Source organism: Cherax quadricarinatus, chromosome 21, assembly GCF_038502225.1.
Source record: "Cherax quadricarinatus isolate ZL_2023a chromosome 21, ASM3850222v1, whole genome shotgun sequence".
In the NCBI taxonomy this organism is placed as follows: Eukaryota; Metazoa; Arthropoda; class Malacostraca; order Decapoda; family Parastacidae; genus Cherax; species Cherax quadricarinatus.
The window spans coordinates 35,931,832-35,951,831 of record NC_091312.1 but is presented as its reverse complement, the minus strand read 5'-3'; the positions used below and the strand labels follow the sequence as shown (position 1 = coordinate 35,951,831).

At 43.4% G+C, this 20,000-nt stretch overlaps 1 protein-coding gene across 9 annotated transcripts in view; it reads right to left on the bottom strand.

The window, feature by feature from the left end:
* Cip4 (formin-binding protein 1-like Cip4) overlaps positions 1-20,000 on the bottom strand; it is a 625,492-nt gene that overhangs the window by 219,976 nt on the left and 385,516 nt on the right. For all 9 annotated transcript variants that reach the window (XM_070087374.1, XM_070087375.1, XM_070087380.1 and 6 more), the window contains exon 2: positions 4,281-4,396. In XM_070087374.1, coding sequence (XP_069943475.1) covers positions 4,281-4,396 — 116 coding nt within the window. The remainder of the gene's footprint in view (positions 1-4,280; positions 4,397-20,000) is intronic.

The window sequence follows — 20,000 nt, the reverse complement described above, 5'->3', positions numbered from 1 at the left end:
CTCGGAAACACTTGCTGAACGCAGGTGAGATATATCAAAATCTACACTTGGAAAATCCTAGAAGGAATGGTCCCGAATCTGCACACAGAAATCCCTCTCTACGAGAGTAGAAGACTGGGCAGGCGGTGCAAAATACCCTTAGTGGTACACTAAGAGAAAACACCATAAGTGACCGGGGCCCAAGACTGTTCGACAGTCTCCTACCATGCATAAGGGGAATTACCAATTGGCCCCTGGAAAGCCTTCATGAGGGAGTTGGACTGATACTTAAAGTCGGTGCCGGATCAGCCGGGCTGAGGTTCGTACTTAGGACTACGTGCGGCCAGCAGTAACAGCCTGGTTTAGCAGGCCCTGATCCACCGGGAGGACTGCTCGTGAGCTGCGTCGCGGGGGCGTTGATCCCCGGTATACCCTCCAAGTAAACTCCAGGTAGACTTTCTCCAATTTCTTAACGTGCTTCCTCAGGTGTGGGTTTCATAGTGGTGCTGCACACTGTTAGATGGGTGCCCGGAAAGACTTGTTAATATTCCTGAAAACCATTCTTAGATTTGCCAGGCGAGAATTAGCTACAGATGTTATCTGGGTAATGTGAGCCTCTGGTGAGATGGTAGTCACCTGCTCATCCCAAGGTCTTTCTGAGAGAGATCTGCAACCTCTGTCTCCCGAGACTATACACCGTGTCCAGTCTTCTGTCCTCTTCCCAGGTCTTCATGACCTACAATGTGCTGGAGTTACATTCAAGCAGCCACTTACCTGACTAATATTGCAGTTTGTTTCCTTCCATTTGCAGCCTTTCCTCTCCTCGTCTGTTTTTAATCTGATAACTTTAGAAAGCTTCTTTTGATTAGCTCTAAAATTTCAACACTCGTGTATACTACTTATAAAGCTGATGTTACTACTTTGTGTTAGTTTAATATACCAGTTTTGTTAACTGGTTTCTATGAAATATGTTTAGAATATCTCAACTGATCAGAAATATGTAACACTGACTTTATCGGGTTATCTTACTGTAGGCTAAGTCTACATAATGTACTTTCATGTGCACATAACATGTGTGCCCTAAGACCATTACAAATAATTAATGTTATGTACCCAAACCTTAAATAAAACTTAATTACTTAGCTGGATACTTAAATCTTAAACGCTAGTCAATCTTATGAGAAAATTTTGGATTGGTTTTGGCCTGTGCAAGGTCCCAGTTTGCCTTTTTGACGTGAAAGAAACCAGAAAAATTTAAATACTAGTTTTCATACGATAATTTCTAAATGTTTTATTCGACTGACTTCAACGCTGATAACTTGAAATGCAAATTCTGAGCATCTTCCAAAATAATGTGATGCATTTTAGGATATTAGCGCCAGATAACAAGAGAATACCTCTCTAGTTTAGCTTCCAAGGTGTTTCTTATTGGAATGTTTGAATCAGTTATAGGCTGTGTATGTCCTAATTTACCTTTTTTATTGAAGAATTGGGATATCAGTTTCCGTGTGATAACTTGCGAGTGCCTCTTCTGATTCCCTTCGTCTTCATTGCTAATATTTATTTAACTGTTTTAGAAACTTATGGATGACGCACTCTGCACTATTTCCTTCGCGTGCACTGACATACAGGGGGCTAGGAATACCTTTCCCAGATCGCCCGACGCCTGATATATTTCTAGCTTAATATTAATTTCTCACAATGTAAAAACCATCTGAGTACGTATGGCATAAATAACAATTAGAAAGTCACTTTTAATTATACAGGCTTATATGTTATATTTTTTATCATCTCTAGCAATGTCAGTCATTCGTCTTTACTACACATTCGTGGCATTGAAGATGCGCTCAAAAGTTTCACTAGAGAGTTTGCAAGAGAGTCGTATCAATTACTAGGTCAGTGCTCTGCAATATGACATCCGCCAGAATTTTTAAGACGCAAGTCACACGCCCAACTTTTCCTGTTGATTAGGTTAAACCCGCAGAGGTATCTACACAAACCCTTGACATACTTTTATAAATCTGCATCATATTCTTCTGCGGAGACAAGTCTGCTCGCTTATTTATTTATCAGATTGATTAAAACAATGAAACCGAATATAATTCAAATCCATTTATGTTTACGCTTGGAAGAGTAATGGTGTTGAGAGGTGCAGAGAGTGGGAAGATGAGCGAAAGTTGGGGTCAACATTATAATGTTTATCTTCCCCCCCCCTTACAACCTCACCCTATGTTTACTTACATCATCACACATGCAATGTGGTGAGCATTGCCAGTCTTTTATTTAATATTTTTTAATATCTCTATTTACTACAAGTACATGTACAAGGTATATAGTCCTAGCTGACATCAGTGACATACTACTACATAGAAAGCCGCTTGTTATGCTGAGAATTTCGAGCAAATTAGGTCATTGTCCCAGGATGCGACCCACACCAGTCGATTAACTTCCAGGTACCCATTTTACTGATGGGTGAGCATGGACAACAGTCTTCTGAACATACAAGCTGTAACACTATTTAAGCTTCCATGATATAAAATTAAAAGATTGCAGGAAGTTTGTGTTACATCAGGGTGTGTGAAGGAGGAAGTGTGAGAGTTGTTGTGCAGCGTGTGGCTCGAGAGATGTCGAAGCACTATTCAAGGAAGTGTTGGCAACCACATATTTGCCACTCTGACTCCCCTAACATCCGTACACATTACCTGGTCCTAGTTAGTGTGACAGACCATCCTCTGAGATGAATGTACATACTACCTGGTCCTAGCTAGTGTGTCAGACCATCCTCAGAGATAACTGTACACACTACCTGGTCCTAGTAGTGTGACAGACCATCCTCAGAAATGACTGTACATTCTACCTGGTTCTAGTTAGTATGATACACCATCCTCAGAGATAACTGTACACACTACCTGGTGCGATAGATCATTCTCAGAGATGAGTGTACACGGTACACGCCACCTATCTGGTACCATCCATATAGATGGTAATTCCCACCTAAGAATAGTTGCCGGATCTGTATAACTAGTAGTGGAATGCCCTACTGAAGTCTCGCAGCTCACTCTGACAGATTTTATTACATCGTGCAAGAACGTCATCATGTAATGGAATATGAAAGGGAAACATAGCTAGCTTTTTCTGACACTAGCAACTACCTTCAAGAGTAAGGTTGCCGCACACAGCGGATGTACTCAATTTTGTTTGTCATTACAGACCTTTTCTTCACACACGTAATTTTATCACAGAAAAATATAAAACTATTATTTAAACAATGGCATAATTCAAACTGTATGGTTAACCTTCGTAGCGACGCTATGTATGTACTTCCAGCTGTGAATTATGCTTTGTAAATTTATCTATTTTAATATCTTCTGTCACTTGTTAATGTGAGAATGATGTGTGAGACAGCACACTTTCCAATGTGATACAGGTACAATAACTAAGACCTGCATCACTAGTGATGCTGACCTGAGATAATACTATGCAGGGTGTGTAGGTAATGGCTGCGTGGGTGATGGGTATGCAGGTGGATGCGTGTTGAGGGGTATGTGGTTGTTTACCATAGCATCACCATGACCGCCAAAAAGGAGCCATGAAGGTGATCAGTCCCCCCCCCCATCACCCCCACCCCGCCATACAAGATCAATGACATTTCCTGCCGCCACAAATTAAACTAAATATTTCCGCTAGAGTCAAGTCACATATAAGGAAACTTTTAGGGTGTCAAGCTTTAATAAGATTCAGATTTATACTTTCCTTTATAGGCATACCTGAATCCCAAATATATAGTATCAAATCTTCTATTAGCAAATCTCTGATGACATTAAATACTTACCTTTTGTATTTTGGAAATACAAATGTAAAATATTAATATTAATAAATTAACTTTTCAATTAATATGAAATCAGATTTTATATACAGTAAGTGCCTTTTTTCTGCTCAGTTGTGACATGACAATGGTCCAGGAACCGACGGAAACGTCATCGTAACGTTCCTCTCCTAAGAGCGTATTTTGGTGAATTTAATAAATGCATTTTATAAGGCTTAATGGGTGTCAGATATTAAACAAAATGTTGATGGTATTAGTCGCACACTCACTTGAAACTAACGATGAAAAGTCTGATTTGAGAAGAAGAGACAGATAACTTCAAACTTTCTCTCTCTCTCCCTGATACAGTACATACGGGACAAAGTCTTACCTTACTTTCTCTCTCCCTGATACAAAAAACACGGGACTAAGGCACCTTACTTTCTCTCTCTCTCTCTCCCTGATACAATAAACACGGGACTAAGACGAGACTTACCTGAGGCCGCGGGCGTAGTCAAGCTCGATCTGGCATCTCTCCTTGACGAAGTGACCGTACTGCTCGAGGAAGTTGATGCCCTTATGTGTGTGGCCCGCGATGCACTCCCACTGGTCCTGTAGGCATGAGTCATAGTTATACTCTTACAAGTTTTACATCAAGACGCGTCAAGATGGAAGGGAGGGAGGGAACATTTAAACAGCTATGGGATCAAAAGATTATCTAGTTCTCTCTATAATAATTATATAATCATAAATCATAATCACACTAAAAGAACCTAACACCAACAACCACAGATTTTTTTTTATATATTATGTGGCGAGGAATGAGTTTATTGAGTTCGCGCTACTCATCTTGTGAGTGACCTTACCGTCATAGTGACGGTCCTCGCAGAATGGACTGAGTTCAAACTCATGGACTGGATCACAGTCTTAATAAGTCATTCATCTGTGTGTATTCCTACACACTAGAAGTCAGCATGGGCACCACTCTGATGGCAAGTTTCTAAAAACAGAATCTGACCCACACGGCAGAGATGAGATCTAGCTTAAGTCCCTTCACGTGACATCTGTAGGTTACCAGGAGCAGCTTCCGGAGGTCACCGCCCCCGCGGCCCGGTCCCAGACCAGGCCTCCTGGTTGCTGGCCTGAGCATTCAACCTGTTGGTGCCCGCCGCCTGCAGCCTAACGTATGCACCACAGCCAATTTCATCAGTAAATGAGTTGAGGATTCTGTCGAGTTCTCTCTTGAAGACAACCAGGTGTTTCTTGGTAATTCCCCTTCATGCATGAAGGGAGGGTACTGAAGGGTTGTGGTCTCTTTACACTTAATGGGCTTTCTCTGTGCTCATCGCTTCCTTGCTTTTCACCGGAGTTATTTTGCAGCATCTGCCAAGCCTCTTGTGTTCATATGTAGTGATTTCGGTGTGCAGATTAGGGCCAATCCCTATAGAATCTTCTAGATGAATGTTACAATGTATATTTCCCGCCTATGTTCTAAAAAATACACTTCGAGAGATTTCAGGCGCCCCCAATAATTTAGGAGCTTGCCTCAATTTATACGAGCTATGAAAGTTCTGTGTACGTTTTCTAGCTGTGCAATTTCGTCTGTTTTGAAGGTGACCGATAGTATACAGCAATGTGTGTCAATGACTCGCGAAAATCGTATTCTTCAGTGTTATTATGATTTTCGTGAGTCATAATGATATTACAACTTCCAAAAGTAAAAAAAAAATCACACTCAGTAAAACAATACAATAACACAGCTAAAATATCCTTAATTATTTAAATTAAGGAAAATGATGGAAGGATGCTGTGGTATGTGGCTGTCCCTGAGGGTATGTGGCTGTCCCTGAGTGTATATGGCTGTCCCTGAGGGTATGTGGCTGTCCCTGAGGTTATGTGGCTGTCCACGAGGGTATGTGGCTGTCCGTGAGGGTATGTGGGTGTCCGTGAGTGTATGTGGCTGTCCCTGAGGATACATGGCTGTCCCTGAGGATACGTGGCTGTCCCTGAGGGCATGTGGTTGTCCATGAGGGTATGTGGGTATTCGTGAGGGTGGGTGGGTGTCCGTGAGGGTAGGTGGATGGGTGTCCGTGAGGGTAGGTGGGCGAGTGTCCATGAGGATATATAAGTATTCAGGTGAGGGTAGGTGGGTGGGTGTCCATGGTATGAGTGAGGTTCTCGGGTCTAACTACTGCTGATTCCGGGATCATCGTTCCGCTACCCGGTCCCAAAACGTCTCCTGGTTGATGGCCTGACCAGTCAGGCTGTTGATGCTAGCTGCACGCAGTCTAACGTAGGCAACACAGCTTGACTAATTGTACCTTCCCTCGTGAAGACAAATTAAGTTCGTGACATAAGATGTAACAATTAACCACCTAGTACATAAAATTAACAATAATTAACTACCTGGTATAAAAAATTAACAACAATTAACTACTTAGTATATAAAATATAAAAATGACACAGGTGGCTGGGTGTGTAAAGCAGTGAGGCGTTTAGTGCGAACAAAATGTGTTACATGTCTTGTACATCCGTCGTAATAGATCGGATGGAGATACAACAAAGCAGATGAGGATACATGGGCAAGACCCTTAACATTTGTTATCCCTGTTCACCTAGCATTAAAGAAGTATCTGCATCCTGGGGGTGGGCAGCATTATTTAGACTGGGCTGGGTTATGAAATGAGTAGAGGTAGGATAACAGCTCTTACCTTGTAAATTCAACGGTGTACAAGAAGAGTACACAAGCGGGAGGAGCAACAAGAGCTGGGGAGAAGAAACTGCAGAGCTCAGGCACCAGACGGTGCTCAGTGAGTGGTCTGCGAAGTAATATTTATTGTTAGTGATGGTAGCCACAGTGAACAACACACTGCTTGCCCAGCGGATGTTCCCCTGGGAACTTCTCTCTCACGCTTCCCCACTCTCCCATTTCTTCAGCATTCCTCCTCTATTCTCACTGCTCTACTGAAGTCTTCTAGCTCAACCTGCTAGATTTCAATACGAACTTTGTATGCGTCCCATCTTGCGTTATGGAATATGACAATAAAACCTCCCTCGTGACCCGGACCAAGACCGGACCTTCCCGTAGTTCAAGGCCTCATCAACCTGGGTGTATACCTCGAGAGGATTTCGGGGGTGCCCCGCAGCCTGGTGGCGAAAGCTCTCGCTATACAAGGTGAGGGCCCGGGTTCGATTCCTGGCGAAGGGGTGGAAACATGGGAGGCGTTTCCTTACACCGGGTGTCTATGTTCACCCATCAGTAAAATGGGTACCTGGGTGTTAGTGGACTGGTGTGGGTCACATCCTGGGACAAAACTGACCTAAGTTGCGGGAAATGTTCTGCATAACAAGCGACTTTCTATATAGCAGTATGTCATTGATGTCAGCTAGGACTATACCTTTTACATGTACTTGTAGTAAATAAAGATATTATATTATTATTATATAATTACTTCCAAGCCTTGCACGTGTAACTTTCGCTCTAGAGTTTGTCCTTTACTCTGTTAGTTTATATTTCCTCCTTTCTTCCATAGCGAAGCAAGAGAAACCTGTCCTCGTTAAACATCATATTATTGTCTGAGGACCACTGGAAGACTTGACTAATATGCACTTGAAGATCTGCTGTGTCTTCGATGGATACCACTCTCAGAGAATTTACAGTTACCAGTAAAGGCTGTTACGGTGCTATGATAAATATCCTTGTCGATGTCGGATATAAGAATGAGAAACGGAAGTGGGGCAAGTACAGCGCCTTGAAGAACACAGCTTTTTACTGTGGCAGCCTCCGAATTCACTCTCTGGGTTCCATTTGTTAAGAAATTAAATATCCATCTGCCCACATCTCCAGTTTTTTCCTTTTGTGAATTATCACACCATGGTCGCACTTGTCAAATGCTTTTGCAAAAAACAGTGTACACTACATCGGCATTTACCCTGTCTTCAGTACATCCAAGACCAAATCTTCATTATGCAACTGCTGATTCCATGTGACTGGCAATCTTGATTCTTAAGACGCGTCAAAAGATTTTGTGTAAAATTAGTGCTATTCTTCTATATTTTTTCGCAATCACTTTACTGCCACCTTCATGAAATGGAGCAATATCAGTGGTTTTTATGGCTCTTCGCTTGTCTCTCCTGGACTCTACGTGATGCAATCAGTTTGTGCTCGATGTTCTCCATTTTTCTAACCAGAGTTTTCTTTCGGGCTTGAGAGTCTGCTGCCTTAAGATCTGTTATCAGTAGTCTTTGCTTACTGCGCCCCCCCCCCCCGCTCTCGCTCTTTATCTCTCTTGCATTTCCTCCACTGCTATAGGAGTGTGTGTCTGGAGCATACTTCAAACACTAGTACGCTCATCCTCCTGAGGCTCTGGTTTAAACCGGTGGTCGTATCGTCATCTCAGCCTATCTCGTAAAGTTCGTGATTTATTTGGTCCCAGTTAATGTTGTTCTTGTTGAAATTAAATTAGTTGAATTTGCCTTCATGACTGATCGCGTTTCGTTGTCCCAGGATAATGTGCACGCACGTCTGTACTTCGAGATTATGTTGTGGTCTGAGATTAGTCTCAGACTAGGTCCTCATTGCTCGTAAATATAATGCCCTAGGGCGCAGGGGTGGGGAACCTGCGGTCTTCTAGGGCATTTCTTGAAGTTATTATATAATAATTATTTTTTTTACAAAATAACCGACATTTTGCAATATATCTAATCAAAATTTCTTGAATGAGGCCTTATTATATTACAGATAACTATAATGTGGCCTTCCAACATAAAAACGGTTTCCCACCCCTGGGACTCTAGGCTGTTTTCCAGTCTGGTCGGTTCAGTAAGCTGCTGACTTAAGAAGAATTTATTGCAGAGGTTTAATAATTCTCTTTTGTGGGACTGTTCCTCCACTGCCAGCTAGTGTTGCGAGCCACGACCATGATATGCCCTACCTGCTTATACCTACTTTATACACACACACAAACATAATAAGCTAATGTACACTAGAAGACCTACATTCTCTCTCTCCTTTAAGTCTTCAGATCTCCCTTCTCTCCCTACCTCAAACCTACACGAGAAGCCCGCCCTTTTCTCCGTTCCCGAGGCTTTCACTAGCTAGATATGTCCTCTCCACTCTCTCATTTACACAAGGGTTTTCACAGAGTTAGGTCAAAAGTTCTACCTTTATTTAGAAGCTAAGTGCTTGTAAATAAAGGTAATTTGAAAACCTTTTTATTGCTATAAAACACGCAACTGACTTTATATCAAAGACGTTATGTTGTATGAGCATGTTCCAGACTAGAGTCATTCTAGAAATGAATGATCTTAGATGAAGTGTTGTCTGAAGTGATGTTCTCGAAGGGTGCAGCCAGAGTGTAATTGATACTGATCGCCTGTCTTGTGGTATAAAAGCTGTCTTCTCGCCGCCTGAGAAGTGTAGCCAAGTATTGTACCCTGACAATAACAGCCTTGTACATAACAGTAAGGCCGCCCACATCTTGGTGCTGAAGGCTCTGCTGAAATGACAGCTATCCAGGCCGGGTCTAAACGAGAGAAGTCGTCTTGCTCGGTTCTTTATTCTGCCCTGAAATTGTAGATGAGAATTGGGAGAGGTGGAAACATGCACATCAATACAGTGGAGTATACACAATGTGTGAGTGCACTTGTACCTCGTACAGAGGTGTGCAGCCTCTACTGTCCAGCAGGTATATACGAGATATGCAGTAGTGCTATTAGCTTCTTGCAAGCGGCTCTTAATAGACAGTTTGGAATCAAATTTCACAACTAAGATATACACCTCATCCCCGGGTTCAAACACTCTCCTATTCATTCTTAAGAGCTGCTCCAGCACTAACATCATGGTGACTAGAGACCGTCATCATTTGTGTTTTCTCAGAAGCAAAGGCATCCTGCCATCGTTTGCCCAGGCTGTTATAGCTGTAAGCTATATATATCCCCACCTCTTTCTCTCTCTCTCTCCCCTGTACGTTCTAGATGTGCCATCCCTCCTTCCCTCCCCCACACCTACTCGAGCTAGTAACGCCCTATCTACATCTTTCACACCTACTTAAGCTCCTGGATAATACAAAGTGTGTCTGACAACACTCCTGGATAATACAAAGTGTCTGACAACATTCCTGGATAATACAAAGTGTGTCTGAGAACACTCCTGGGTAATACAGACGAGTAGAGAAAGTCTTAATGTCTTGCTCTACTCTAACTGTCTGTAGTAACCATAGTTACCAGCACTCTAAGCTAAACTCTACTACGGATGTTAGCACACTTCTCTAATAAGATTTATGGCATCAATGCCTTTCACTTAGTTTCTTCAGCTCTTTCCCCAGTATTTCTCAATCCGATAAGTTATTATCGTCTCCTGTAGATGACCTTGCTTGAAATATTTTCTACATACAAATTATAGCTCTTGTCTTCGTTCCACTGAGTACACTGCGAGTGCTATGAGGCGCTATGATATTCATATATAATCAAACTTGGATATTTCGCAAGATTTGAAGTTTACTGTGAGCACAGAACAAATTTCGTTATTTTGTTGACCTTGGCTGTATTCGCTAAATTATGTTCTTTCAGTGCTAGAATGTCACACATTATTCCTAAATCTTTCAACTACTCCGCTGGTTTATTTTTATCTTAATAACTAGACTCCGTTTTGTATAATGTAGTCATTTGAAAAATTTTTAGGTTCTTTCTGAATCCACTTAGCTAGAAAGTATCACAACCAAAGAAACGTAGCCTCTGTTACAGTGCACTAGAACCTTCAAAAACAGCAATTCATTCATGAGTCAGACGTCACAACACTCGTGCTCTCTCATTCAAAATACTCGAAGGCAACACAGCAAAAAATCAGTTAAAATAGGGATCCTCTTGGTTGGTAACGCATCTAGCTCACATACTGAACGTCCGTGGTTCGATCCCCGGCCGGTTGGAAACATTGGGCATGTTTCCTTACACCTGCTGCCCTTGTTCACCTAGCAGTAAGTAGGTACGTATCTGGGGGTTAACCGACTGTATTGTGGGTTGCATCCTGAGAGGTGGTAGTATACCTCAGACAATGCTGGTCTTTGAAATGAGCTGAGGTAAGAAAGCAGCTCTTAGTCTCTAAAACTGATGTGTAAAAAAAACTGAATGTACTTTCTAGAAGATAAATAATATATCATAATTCTAATCATGGCAGATACTTTGAGGCTCACAATCTGTACACAAAAATAATAAAATAGTTGAGCAAGTAATGTGCAGAATACGGTATGCAAACAAAACACACAAATCTCTGACCTTCTAGCAGACAATACAAGAGATTTTGCCGAAACAAAAGATAAATCTTAAAAGTGTATTGGACAAGTTCATTTCATATGTCCCTGATTAGACAGTCTGCATTGGCTAAGTAGCCTAAGGGCCACGAAGAACACGAACTTGATAGATGCGCAAGGTCACCAGGAAAGCTTGACCTCTGGCTCAACTGCCAGAGTAGAAACACTGAAAACCAGTCACTAATATACACAGCACAAGAGAGCAGCGCAGAGCCACTATATGATTGTTATAAATTTTTGTATGCATACATAAACAATCTTGAAAGTTTTAGGTTTGTGACGATATTTTATATTTTAAACAAAATCGTAACTGACTCAGTATTGTGCAATAATGCAACTGGTAGATAGGTTGTTCCAGTATGTTTCTTATCTGTGTAAAACTAACTGAGACGACGACGTACATACTATCTGAGAATTATTAATTTCCTCTAAACAGGCGTAGTCAGACTCATACTTGCTATAACTGTGAAGGAAGGCGCAGCAGGAGTCAAGGTGCAGGTGTGTGCTGAACAGGTCTGGCTGACATACAATACTCTCCCTGACGTCACTCCCTCGCCTCTCCACGCTGCCATGAGCAAGGCTTGCCCTTGGCCCTTATTCTGAGTACTTGGCCTCCAATACACCAAACACCTAACGGTATGTAGCTTAAGACATTAAAACTTATCAGGTGAGTACTTGCACGTTTCATCGTTCCGGAATTATTATACACTTCATGCTCCGTTGCTGATGGAATGTTCACTCTCACAACTCCTGTCTTAAGAGTTGGAACAATTCACTTAAAATCATACTGCGTCGCACCTAGCTTTTGGGATCAACTTCCATCTAACTGCTCTATGCCAGGATCTAAATGACCCAAAGAAGAAAAACTCAATACAATCGCCCAATGGTTTACCTTTCTCTCAAACACTTATCCTGAACTGCTTCACCGCATCCTCTTCCTGGGAGTCAAATTCCTTCTGAAAACACTCCTAAGAGAATTAAATGATCCTCTTCCACTTATCTAGATTATGATATTGGCATACGTACACACAAAGATAAAACAAGACGTAGAGGAATGGATAGACGAACCTTTCTTATCTCCAAAAATACTTTTGACACAGTTCACCTGCCAGCTAGACTCATTTAGGTCGCTGTGCTATCCGTGAAAGGTGTCTCCATATCTCGTAAGCCCAGCACAATCTTCCTCGATGAACTCGAAATATCCTGTTTTAGCAATTATTTTCTATCTCAAATTCCCAACAATCCTACAAGATAAACACTTGACTTCTTTAAGAAACCTGAATTTCCATACATTCGAGCTACGAGGCATGGACAGTAGAGAGGTTGAAGCTACGAGACAAGGACAGTAGAGAGGTTGAAGCTACGAGACAAGGACAGTAGAGAGGTTAAAGCTACGAGACAAGGACAGTAGAGAGGTTAAAGCTACGAGGCAAAGACAGTAGAGAGGTTAAAGCTACGAGACAAGGACAGTAGAGAGGTTAAAGTTACGAGAAAAGGACATTAGAGGTGTTAAAGCTACGAGACAAGGACAGAGAGGTTAAAGCCACGAGACAAGGACAGTGGAGAGGTTAAAGCTACGAGACAAGGACAGTAGAGAGGTTAAAGCTACGAGACAAGGACAGTAGAGAGGTTATAGCTACGAGACAAGGACAGTAGAGAGGTTATAGCTACGAGACAAGGACAGTAGAGAGGTTATAGCTACGAGACAAGGACAGTAGAGAGGTTATAGCTACGAGACAAGGACAGTAGAGAGGTTATAGCTACGAGACAAGGACAGTAGAGATGTTATAGCTGCGAGACAAGGACAGTAGAGAGGTTATAGCTACGAGACAAGGACAGTAGAGAGGTTATAGCTACGAGACAAGGACAGTAGAGAGGTTATAGCTACGAGACAAGGACAGTAGAGATGCTGAAGTAAAACATTGTACTTGGCACCCTCACAAAGCTGCGTAACACAGTTCCCAGATGACGGTTTCAAGAAAAATTGGCATCTATACAGGCCAATATCAATCCAAATATGTAACTAATTAAGATACGTAAAAATTAGAGATTGAAGTTAATGACAAGAGGTATTTTCTACATATTGCATAAAAACCAATTTGTTTAACAAAACTAACAAATTAAGAGATTTTCAGCCCAAAAACCAAAGTGAACCTATTTCTGAGGAATGCCTATCATAGCTAAGAGTTTGAAGCCAATCTGGAGAGGCATTCTACAAGCATTGCTGGAAATTTGAAGACTAAACGGTTACTAGTTATAGTAAGAAACTGGAAAATGTGCCTCTTCAAAGCTTATACTTATGAGTGCAACTCTGTAAGATACATCAGCCTTTAACGAGAAGAAAAGATGTAAGCTAGAAAGATGCTTCCTCTGCAGAAGATGAATTACTGAACCTCACAAAGGTATCTCACTCTCTCAAGAGAGTTCCTAATTAACCACACTGACGTGCCTACGTTGATCAGGCCATATATCAGGAGGTCTGGTCTGGGACCGGGCCGCGAGGACGATGACCCCGAATGGCCTTCAGGTGTCTTTCAGGTAAAGAAATTAAAAAAAAAAACTGGCAAAGGAAGGGGGTGACCCGTCAGAGACGATTATCGAAGAACGACAATAAATCACGAAATGAAGAAGACCCGTCTCCTGAAGTGAATTAAGAAGACAATATCAGGATAGATTATTTGCCACGGGAGACCAGAACGATGGGACCGATGGAAGCTGAACACCCAAAGTATTGATAAATTACAAACATGTGCAACACTTGGGTATCTTTATTGTGGAAACGTTGTGCCATACAGTGGCCTCAACAGTCCAATACAAATACGAAGGGTTGAAGATCAGAAGGGGTCAGAGGTAATCAGTCCCTCAGCCTGGAGGTGATGTAATCAGTCTATCAATATAATTAAGAATACAGCATATGAGCGAAGGGGCTTATATACTGCAGACAGGTGAGGTGAAGCAGTCGCAGGCGGTGTCACCTTGGACAAAACCACAGGTGGAAGTAGGTCAAGCCAACAGGTTAGGCAAGCGAAGAATTCCCTGTATCAAGCTTCCAAGACGTTGCTGTGTTCGACAGGAATGCAAATAAATAATTCAAGGAATCATTTATCAACTTATTGGTCCTCTGAACCATTTATCTATATGCCCAAAGTAGTTTTAATAAGAGGCGCAAGAAAGTCTACAGGGTAAAAGGTAGCAAGAAATAAACTAAACTCTGCACAACACAAAAGATGCTCAATTCTTACACGGATTCAAATGCAAACGAGACATTTGCACACCACGTTAATCTCTCGAAAACAACGGCCCCGGGAGCTAGAGCTAAACACTGGCAAAATATAATAGGTAGAGAAGATACGAGCAACAATCTGAGGACCCATTGGAGCAGCTGCTACTTCAAAACTTTAGAAAACGGATGGAGAAGCCTCAGCTTCCGGGAGATGGACGGTGAGGAAAGGGCGGGCAGATCAGTGCTACACGAACGAGAGAAGGGGGAGGGGGAGGGGGGAGAAAGACAGGGAGGGGGAGTACAGATATAACCAAGAGAAGAATGTTGGTCGAGTGTGGAGTTGGGTGATGAAGGTGGGAGAGTTAGTAAGGTGATAGGTCTTCCTAGCTTTCGTTTCTTGGTTCCGGTACCAAGTGAGTTAAATATGAGTACTTTCTCTAGTTTATATTATAAACTTAATAGGTGTGGCTGCACACCGGCGCAGCATGCTCGAGGACTGTATGTATCGGAGCAGTATCTGTATGTGTTGTAATTGTTGAACATGGTTATGATTTGTACGTGCATACTGCAATTGCTTTAAAGTGGGTTATATGCAAGTTACTTTATTCTGAGTAAAACATTACGAAACACCGTGATAACTGACTTGGTAACACTGGCCCACGAGCATGCTAACAGGCCTGTGTGTGTGTGTGTGTGTGTACTCACCTAGTTGTGGTTGCGGGGATCGATTCACAGCTCCTGGCCCCGCCTCTTCACCTGGCCGCTACCCGGTCAATCTTCCCGCTCCGTGAACTTTATCATACTTCTTAAAGCTATGTATGGAACTTGCCTCCACTACATCACTACCCAAGCTATTCCACTTCCTGACAACCCTGTGACTGAAGAAATACTTCCTAACATCCCTGTAGTTCAATCTTAATCTTCAACTTCAAACTGTGACCCCTCGTTGCTGTGTCCCATCTCTGGAACATCCTGTCTCTGTCCACCTTGTCTATACCTCTCAGTATTTTATAAGTCGTTATCATATCCCCCCCTAACTCTCCTGTCTTCGTGTCGTCAGATCGATTTCCCTTAACCTCTCCTCGTAGGACATACCCCTTAGCTCTGGGACTGCTTGACCAGGTGAGGGTTCCCAACTGGCGCTGCATATTCCAATATGGGCCTAACGTACACAGTGTACAGGGTCCTGAATGACTCCTTATTTAGATGTCGAAATGCTGTTCTTAGGTTTGCCAGGCGCCCGTATGCTGCAGCAGATATTTGGTTGATGTGCGCCTCAGATAATGATCCCGGTGTTACACTCACACCAACATCCTTTTCCTTGAGTGAGATTTGTAGGCTCTGGCCCCCTAGACTGTAATCCGTCTGTGGTCTTCTTTGCCCTTCCCCAATCTTCATGATTTTGCACTTGGTGGGGCTGAAATCCAGGAGTCAGTTTCTGGAAAAGGCCTGCAGTCTGTCCAGTTCCCTCTGTAGTTCTGCCTGGTCTTCGTCCGATTAAATTATTTTCATCAACTTCACATCATCTGCAAACAGGGACACTACGGAGTCTTTTCCTTCCATCATGTTCACAAATACCAAAAACAGCACCGGTCCTAGGACTGATCCCTGTGGCACCCCGCTCGTTACCAGCGCCCACTCTGACACCTCGCCACGTACCATGACTCGCTGTTGTCTTCCTGACGGGTACTCCCTGATCCACTGTAGTGCCTTCCCTGTTACCCCTGCTTGGTCCTCCGGCTTCTGCACCAATCTCTTGTGTGGAACTGTGTCAAACGCCTTCCTACAGTCCAAGAAAATGCAATCTACCCACCCCTCTCTCTCTTGTCTTACTGCCATCACCCTGTCATAGATCTCCAGTAGGTTTGTGATGCAGGATTTCCCATCCATGCAACCATGTTGGTTGTCGTTCATAATTTTCTTCATGACCTTGCATACTACACACGTTAGTGACACTGGTCTGTAGTTCAATGCTTCGTGTCTGTCTCCTTTTTTAAAAATTGGGACTACATTTGCTGTCTTCCACACTGCCGGTAGACGTCCTGTTTCGATATTAGTTTTTTGTGACCTCCCCTCCTTCCTTCCTCATCCTGATTACCTGGTGCTTGACTGTTGTATTCCTCCTGATGTGGCTGTACAACAGTTTTGGTTCAGAATTGGCTCTCGCTGCTATGTCATTCTCATATTGCCTTTGGGCCTCGCGTCTTACCTGTGCATATTCATTTCTGGCTCTACGACTGGCCTCCTAATTCTCCTGGGTCCTTTGCCTTCTATACTTCTTCCATTCCCTTGCACACTTGGTTTTGTCCTCCCTGTACCTTTGGGTGAACCACGGACTCATCCTGGCATTTTAGTTATTCCTGTTATCCTTGGGTACAAACCTCTCCTCAGCTTCCCTGCATACTGTCACATATTCCATCATCTCGTCTATTGATTTCTCTGCCAGTTCTCTGTCCCACTGAACCCCGTTGAAGAAGTTCTTCATGCTTGCCTAGTCCCCTTTCTTGTAGTTCGGCTTCATTCGTCCAGTCCTTCCTGCTCCTCCCTCCACTGGTAACTCTACTACGTATTCGAAGCTTAAAACCACATGATCACTGGCCTCCAGGGGTCTTTCATATGTGATGTTCTCAATATCTGCACTACTAGGTCCAGTTTCGCTGGTTCATTCTCTCCTTTCTTTCTCTGGTAATGTCCCTTACATATTGGTACATGAGGTTTTCCAGTACCACCTCCATCATCTTAGCCCTCCACGTTTCTTGGCCCCCATGTGTGTGTGTGTGTGTATATGTCTGTCCGTGCGCGCGCGCGCGCGTGTGTGTGTGTGTGTACTCACCTATTCGTCGTTGCAGGGGTCGATTCATAGCTCCTGGCCCCGCCTCTTCGCTGATTGCTACTAGGTCCTCTCTCTCCCTGCCCCATGAGCTTTATCATACCTCGCCTTAAAACTATGTATGGTTCCCGCCTCCACTACGTCACTTTCTAGGCTATTCCACGGCCTGACAACTCTATGATTGAAGAAATACTTCCTAAAATCCCTTTGATTCATCTGAGTCTTCAACCTCCAATTGTGACCCCTTGTTTCTGTGTCCCTTCTCTGGAACATCCCGTCTTTGTCCACCTTGTCTATTCTGCGCAGTATTTTATATGTCGTTATCATGTCTCCCCTGACCCTCCTGTCCTCCAGTGTCGCCAGGCTGATTTCCCTCAACCTCTCTTCGTAGGACAATCCCCGTAGCTCTGGGACTAGTCTTGTTGCAAACATTTGCACTTTCTCCAATTTCTTGACGTGCTTGGCTAGGTGTGGATTCCAAACAGGTGCTGCATACTCCAGTATGGGCCTGACGTAAATGGTATACAGAGTCTTGAACGAATCCTTACTGAGGTATCGGAACGTTATCCGTAGGTTTGCCAGGCGCCCGTATGCTGCAGCAGTTATCTGATTGATGTGCGCCTCAGGAGATATGCTCGGTGTTATACTCACCCCCAGATCTTTTTCCTTGAGTGAGGTTTGCAGTCTTTGGCCATCTAAACTATATTGTGTCTGCGGTCTTCTTTGCCCTTCCCCAATCTTCATGACTTTGCATTTGGCAGGGTTAAACTCAAGGAGCCAGTTGCTGGACCAGGCTTGTAGCCTGTCCAGGTCTCTTTGTAGTCTTGCCTGATCCTCATCCGATTTGATTCTTCTCATTAACTTCACATTATCTGCAAACAAGGACACTTCTGAGTCTATCCCTTCCGTTATGTCGTTCACATATACCAAAAACAGCACAGGTCCTAGGACTGACCCCTGTGGAACTCCGCTTGTCACAGGCGCCCACTCTGACACCTCGTCACATACCATGACTCGTTGCCTCCCTGTCAGGTATTCTCTGATCCACTGCAGTGCCTTTCCTGTTATGTGTGCCTGATCCTCTAGCTTTTGCAGTAACCTCTCGTGAGGAACTGTGTCGAAGGCCTTCTTGCAGTCCAAAAAAATGCAGTCGATCTACCCCTCTCTCTCTTGTCTTACTTCTGTCACCTTGTCATAAAACTCTAGTAGGTTTGTGACACAGGATTTTCCTTCCCTGAAACCGTGCTGGTTGTCAATTATACACTTGTTTCTTTCCAGGTGCTCCACCACTCTCCTCCTGATGATCTTCTCCATGACCTTGCATACTATACACGTTAGTGATACAGGTCTGTAGTTTAGTGCCTCGTGTCTGTCTCCCTTTTTAAAAATTGGGACTACATTTGCCATCTTCCATACCTCAGGGAGTTGCCCAGTTTCAAATGATGTGTTGAAGATCTTTGTTAATGGCAAACACAGTATCTCTGCTCCCTCTTTAAGGACCCATGGAGAGATGCTGTCTGGTCCCACCGCCTTTGAGGTGTCAAGTTCGCATAGCAACTCCTCCACCACCTCCTTGGTTACATGTACCTCATCCAGCACTTGCTGGTGTACCCTTCTGTTCTGATTTCCTGGAGTCCTACTGGTTTCCACTGTAAATACTTCTTTAAATCTCGTGTTGAGATCCTGACATACCTCTCGGTGGTTTCTTGTGAACTCCCCATCACCCTTCCTCAGTCTGATTACCTGGTCCTTGACTGTTGTTTTCCTCCTGATGTGGCTGTACAACAGCTTCGGGTCAGTCTTGACTTTCGATGCTATGTCATTTTCATATTGTCGCTGAGCCTCCCTTCTTATCTGTGCATATTCGTTTCTGGCTCTTCGGCTAATCTCTTTATTTTCCTGAGTTCTCTGTCTTCCATACCTTTTCCATTCTTTAGTACACCTAGTTTTTGCCTCCCTACACATTTGGGTGAACCAAGGACTCGTTCTATTTTTCCCATTATTTCTGTTTCCCTTGGGAACAAACCTCTCCTCTGCCTCCTTGCATTTTGTTGCCACATAGTCCATCATTTCTTGTACTGGTTTTCCTGTCAGTTCCCTCTCACACTGAATGTCTTGAAGGAAGTTCCTCATGCCTGAGTAGCTCCCCCTTTTGTAGTTTGGTTTTTCCAAACCTATTCCTGCTACTCTCTCCACTTGGAGCTCAACTATGTAGTCGAAGCACAGAACCACATGATCACTAGCACCCAGGGGCCTTTCATACATGATATCCTCGATGTCCGAACTACTCAAGGTGAATACAAGGTCCAGTCTTGCTGGTTCATCCTCTCCTCTCTCTCTGGTAGTGTCTCTAACATGTTAATGCATGAGGTTTTCCAGTACCACATCCATCACCTTGGCTCTCCATGTTTCGGGACCCCCATGGGGCTCCAGGTTTTCCCAGTCAATCTCCTTGTGATTGAAATCACCCATAACTAGTAACTTTGCTCCCCCCATGTGTGCTTCCCTGGCCACCACGGCTAGTGTGTCGACCATTGCTCTGTTGCTCTCATCGTATTCTTCTCTTGGCCTCCTGCAGTTCTGTGGTGGGTTGTACATTACTGCAATTATCACCTTATGTCCCTCAGACTGGATTGTTCCTACTAAGTAGTCCCTTTCGCCCGTGCCATCCATTCCTTCCATTTTCTCAAAACCCCACTGGTTTTTAATAAGCAGTGCAACTCCTCCCCCTCTCCTCCCTCTGTCTTTATTGAGGTTTTGATATCCAGATGCAAAGATTGAATCTGTTATTATTCTGGTGAGTTTTGTTTCTGTGAGTGCTATTATGTCTGGGGATGTCTCCTTGATTCTTTCATG